We start from the raw sequence: 3,859 nt of genomic DNA on the forward strand, positions 1-3,859 counted from the left end.
CCCCGGCCACGCCGCGCTGGCCCTGCCTGTCTTGGGGACACCAGTAAGTCACCACCTCCCCGAGCCTCAGACGCCATTCCCTGCGGCGGAGTAATCTGCCTGCCAGCCGGCGGCAGGGCACCAGGGCAGAGGCTGGTTCCTTCCTCAGCCAGGGCTTCCCCGAGTGGGCGGGGCTCCTGACACCGGGCCTGCTGGCTGGCCTGCTGCACTTCCCAATCCTGGCTGCAGGGCTTACTGGTGTGACGTAGGACAAGTTGTTTAACATCCTTCCATCTGTTACATGCGAATAGTGACTCCTAACCCCAGGCCTGGCTGGGAGAGGGGGCCCCCCACCCCGGGGTCGCCCCAGGCGGAGCTGAGCCGTGCTCCCTGGTGAGGGGTCTGAGGGTGGCCAGCCGGCAGCCCCTCTCCTGCACAGTTTGGCTTTGCTTCCAGAGCCGGTGAACACGAGGCTGACTGAGCTCATGCTGGAGTGGGGGTGCCAGGTGTGGGCCCCAAAGTTGGTTCCAGGGTCATGGGATCACTTGTGGCAACTTTCCTTCCCCCTGGTGCACCCCTGAATTAGTGAACTTGGGGCTTTGTTAAGTTATTTTTAATATACAAGCCTCTGGTCCTTGGAGACCCAGTTTGAGTGCCTGCGGGCTACTGGCTCGGTCCTAAAGCCTGAGGTGCTCTCCCCGAGCGGGGCTGCTGCTCTCCATCGGCTCCTGACCTCTCTCTCCTCTCAGACCATCAGTGCTACAACGGCTCGGGCACGGACTACCGAGGGACGGCGAGCACCACCAAGTCAGGGCACCAGTGCCAGCCGTGGGCTCTGCAGCACCCCCACAGCCACCACCTGAGCAGTGCAGACTTCCCGGAGCTCGGCGGGGGGCATGCCTACTGCCGGAACCCCGGAGGGCAGATGGAAGGCCCCTGGTGCTTCACGAAGAATAAGAATGTGCCCATGGAGCTGTGTGACGTGCCCCCGTGCAGTAGGTTCTCTCTGTTGCGTGCACTTGGTTTGCCCTGGCCCAGGGGCGAGTGCTGTCACCGCCCCTCCATGGCCAGGATCGCTTGTTTTATGTAAAACTGTTGCTGGTTATAAAAGTAATAGCTGGTCATTATAGCACGTTTTACTTCATAGAAAAGTCTGAAGAGTCATGTGCAAATCACCCCTAATTTCCTCACTGTTTGCATTTGGCTCCTGTCAGCCCTTTTCCTGTGCATGGTCCTGGGACATTCAGTTTGCCTCTTGCTTCTCCATCAACATGATTACGTGGCATTTCCCAGTGTTAGCTGGGGCCCGGGAGGCAGCTCCTCGCCGGGGTCTGACCGGGCCCTGCCTGGCCTCCCTAGCTCCCACGCAGCTCAGCAGAATGAGAGAAAATTAGAATCTATATCTCTTACCCATTGGCCCTGCAATTTCTCTGTTGGATTATGAAAAGGAGAACACCTTGGCGTTAACGGTTGCAAACTCTGCAAACATTATTATCCTGTATTCCAACATATACTCCCACCAGCTCCACTCGGCTGGATCCCTGAGATTGGGCTGCTCCTGAGTTTTCCGTTTTGGAGCCTGGAGTAGAGGGTTGGAGGGAAATCACCAGGAGAAGACTGATGGAGAGGGAATGGGTGAAGCACACCGAGGCTCACCAGCCGCCCAGAAGCCTCTGCCAGCAGCGGTGAGGCTGGCCTGCCCCCAGCCTGCAGCGATGGCGGGGCCTGCCTCCAGCGGTTTTGTGCAGCGATGGCGGGGCCTGCCTCCAGCCTGCATACTGCGCTGCGGGTCCAGACCTGGCACGCCCACCGCTTGGCCGCTCAGCACATCTTCAGCAGCATGTTCACTGCGGAGTAAACGTCAGGCGTGGAGATGTCAGTTAGATTCCGCACAGCTACGCTGTGGAGGGCTACAGGGTCTGAGAGTGTGCTGCAAGGATGTGCATGATCAGTTCAGGAGCAGGAGCAAGTTGCAGGCCATTAGCTGTGTTCTGTCCCTCCCCTCTCTTACCTCCTTTCTCTTCCTTTCTGTTTTCAGAAAAATAGAAAGAAAGCTCTGTGTGTGTGCGTGCATGTGTGTGCGTGCTCGTGCATGTGTGCGTGCATGCATGCATGTGTGTATGTATGTGTGCGTGTATGCATGTGTGTATGTATGTGTGTGTGCGTGTGCATGCATGCATGTGTGTATGTATGTGTGCGTGTATGCATGCATGCACATGCACATAAGCCCTATATTTCAGGGTGAAGTTTGGGGAAGATGCTCATCAAACTTTTAGCAGTGATTTCCCATGACTTACAGATACATTAAAATATAAAACGTTTTTATAATGAGTAGTTATTACTTTTGTAGTTACAACAAAATCAAAACATAAAGAAAAAAATGCATGTTCTTTGACTCAGCAATCGCAGGGATCTTATATTGCAGAAATATTTGTAGCTAGAGGGCAGACATGCAAGGATATTTGTTACAGAATTACTTGTAATGGCTGAATAAGCAGACAAGTTGTTTGCCTGTAGGGGCTGGTGGTACACAGGCTAATGCATGGCCACCAGGGGGCGCCCGGAGCTGTCTGTCCTGAGAGCAGCGCCAGGTCCGTTTTTCTGCCACAAAACCAGAAGCGGGTTGCGGACGATGTGACTCTATGAACTCAGACTTCTGTTTTATGAAACTGGTGCTTCTATGTATAAAAATAGTTGAATATTGTTATTCCATGTTCAACTTAAAGTCGGGGACAGCAACCTCGGCCGTGGCATAGTCTTGGTGACGTGGGCTGTTAGGACTAGTACAGCTGTTAACACGCACGGGCTGTGTGTGATTTTGTTTATTTTTATTAATCCTCTCCTGAGGATGTTTTCCCCATTGATCTTTAAGGAGAGTAGACAGGGGAGGGATTGGTTGCCTCCTGCACACACCGACTGGGCCTGAGGCACGTGCCCCTGACCAGGATCAAACCTGAGATCCCTCAGCCTGTGGGCGGCACTGTAAGCACTGAGCCAAATCGACTGAGTGTAATTTTAAAAAGATAACGGTACGATAAATGTCATGCTCGCGGTTGGGCGGGCTCACACCTCTGACGGCCTGAGGCTGTGGATGCTCCCCGAGCCCTGGTGATGAAAACTGAGTTGCACTGCCCGGGGCTTCTAGACCACCTGCCCCCGGAGGCCCGGAGCGGCCTGTGTGGCCTTATTTCATTTGGGAGCCAGGAGACCAGGTCGGGTCTGGGACGAGGCTGTGTGACTGTAGTGGCGGTAGAGGTGGGTTAGCTCCTCCAGAGACTGTGTTGGCCAGAAACTGCTTGTCACCTTTCAGGTGGAGAGCTGCTCCTGGCCCTGCAGGGGGGGCAGAGCGCTGCTCCCCTCCTGGCCCTGCAGGATGGCACTTCTGGATTCTGTGCCCCTGCTGCCTGGGCCCCTGGTTGGTCAGTGCCACTTAAATGCTCTTCTAGTCATTGTCCTAAGAGAACAGACTGATATTAAAAAATGTGGCCCATCCTAGTGTACAGGATGAAGAACAGGTCATTTCTAATCCCAGTCTGAGCTTCCTTCACTGAGGACATGGGTTCATGAACGTGAACCTGGCCGCGGCTGTCCAGGGGGTGCGCAGGAAACGCAGGGGCAGGAGCTGGGAGCTGCCTGTCGGTGCCCGCATTCCCACTGCTCCTGGGGGGCTCAGGGCCCATTCCGCAGTGCAGTGTGCACCGCCCTTGCTCTCAGGCTGGGCTGTAATTTACCCCTTCGTGCAGCTGACCCGGTCCCCCCATGGGCCTAAGGGTTGCGGGTGGAGGGGAGGGGCTGTAATTTACCCCTTCGTGCAGCTGACCCGGCCCCCCCATGGGCCTAAGGGTTGCGGGTGGAGGGGAAGGGCTATAATTTACTCCTT

The 3,859-nt window shown here is 55.5% G+C and overlaps 1 protein-coding gene across 1 annotated transcript in view; it reads left to right on the forward strand.

The window, feature by feature from the left end:
- Nucleotides 1-3,859, forward strand: part of ROR2 (receptor tyrosine kinase-like orphan receptor 2) — a gene marked incomplete at its 5' end in the record, with an annotated part of 31,877 nt that overhangs the window by 23,120 nt on the left and 4,898 nt on the right. Inside the window, 2 exon segments of the mRNA XM_006765680.1 lie at nt 683-974; nt 3,290-3,398. Of these exon segments, the coding sequence (XP_006765743.1) occupies nt 683-974; nt 3,290-3,398 (401 nt within the window).

The sequence above is a fragment of the Myotis davidii genome, unplaced genomic scaffold (assembly GCF_000327345.1).
Source record: "Myotis davidii unplaced genomic scaffold, ASM32734v1 scaffold1580, whole genome shotgun sequence".
Classification (NCBI taxonomy): Eukaryota; Metazoa; Chordata; class Mammalia; order Chiroptera; family Vespertilionidae; genus Myotis; species Myotis davidii.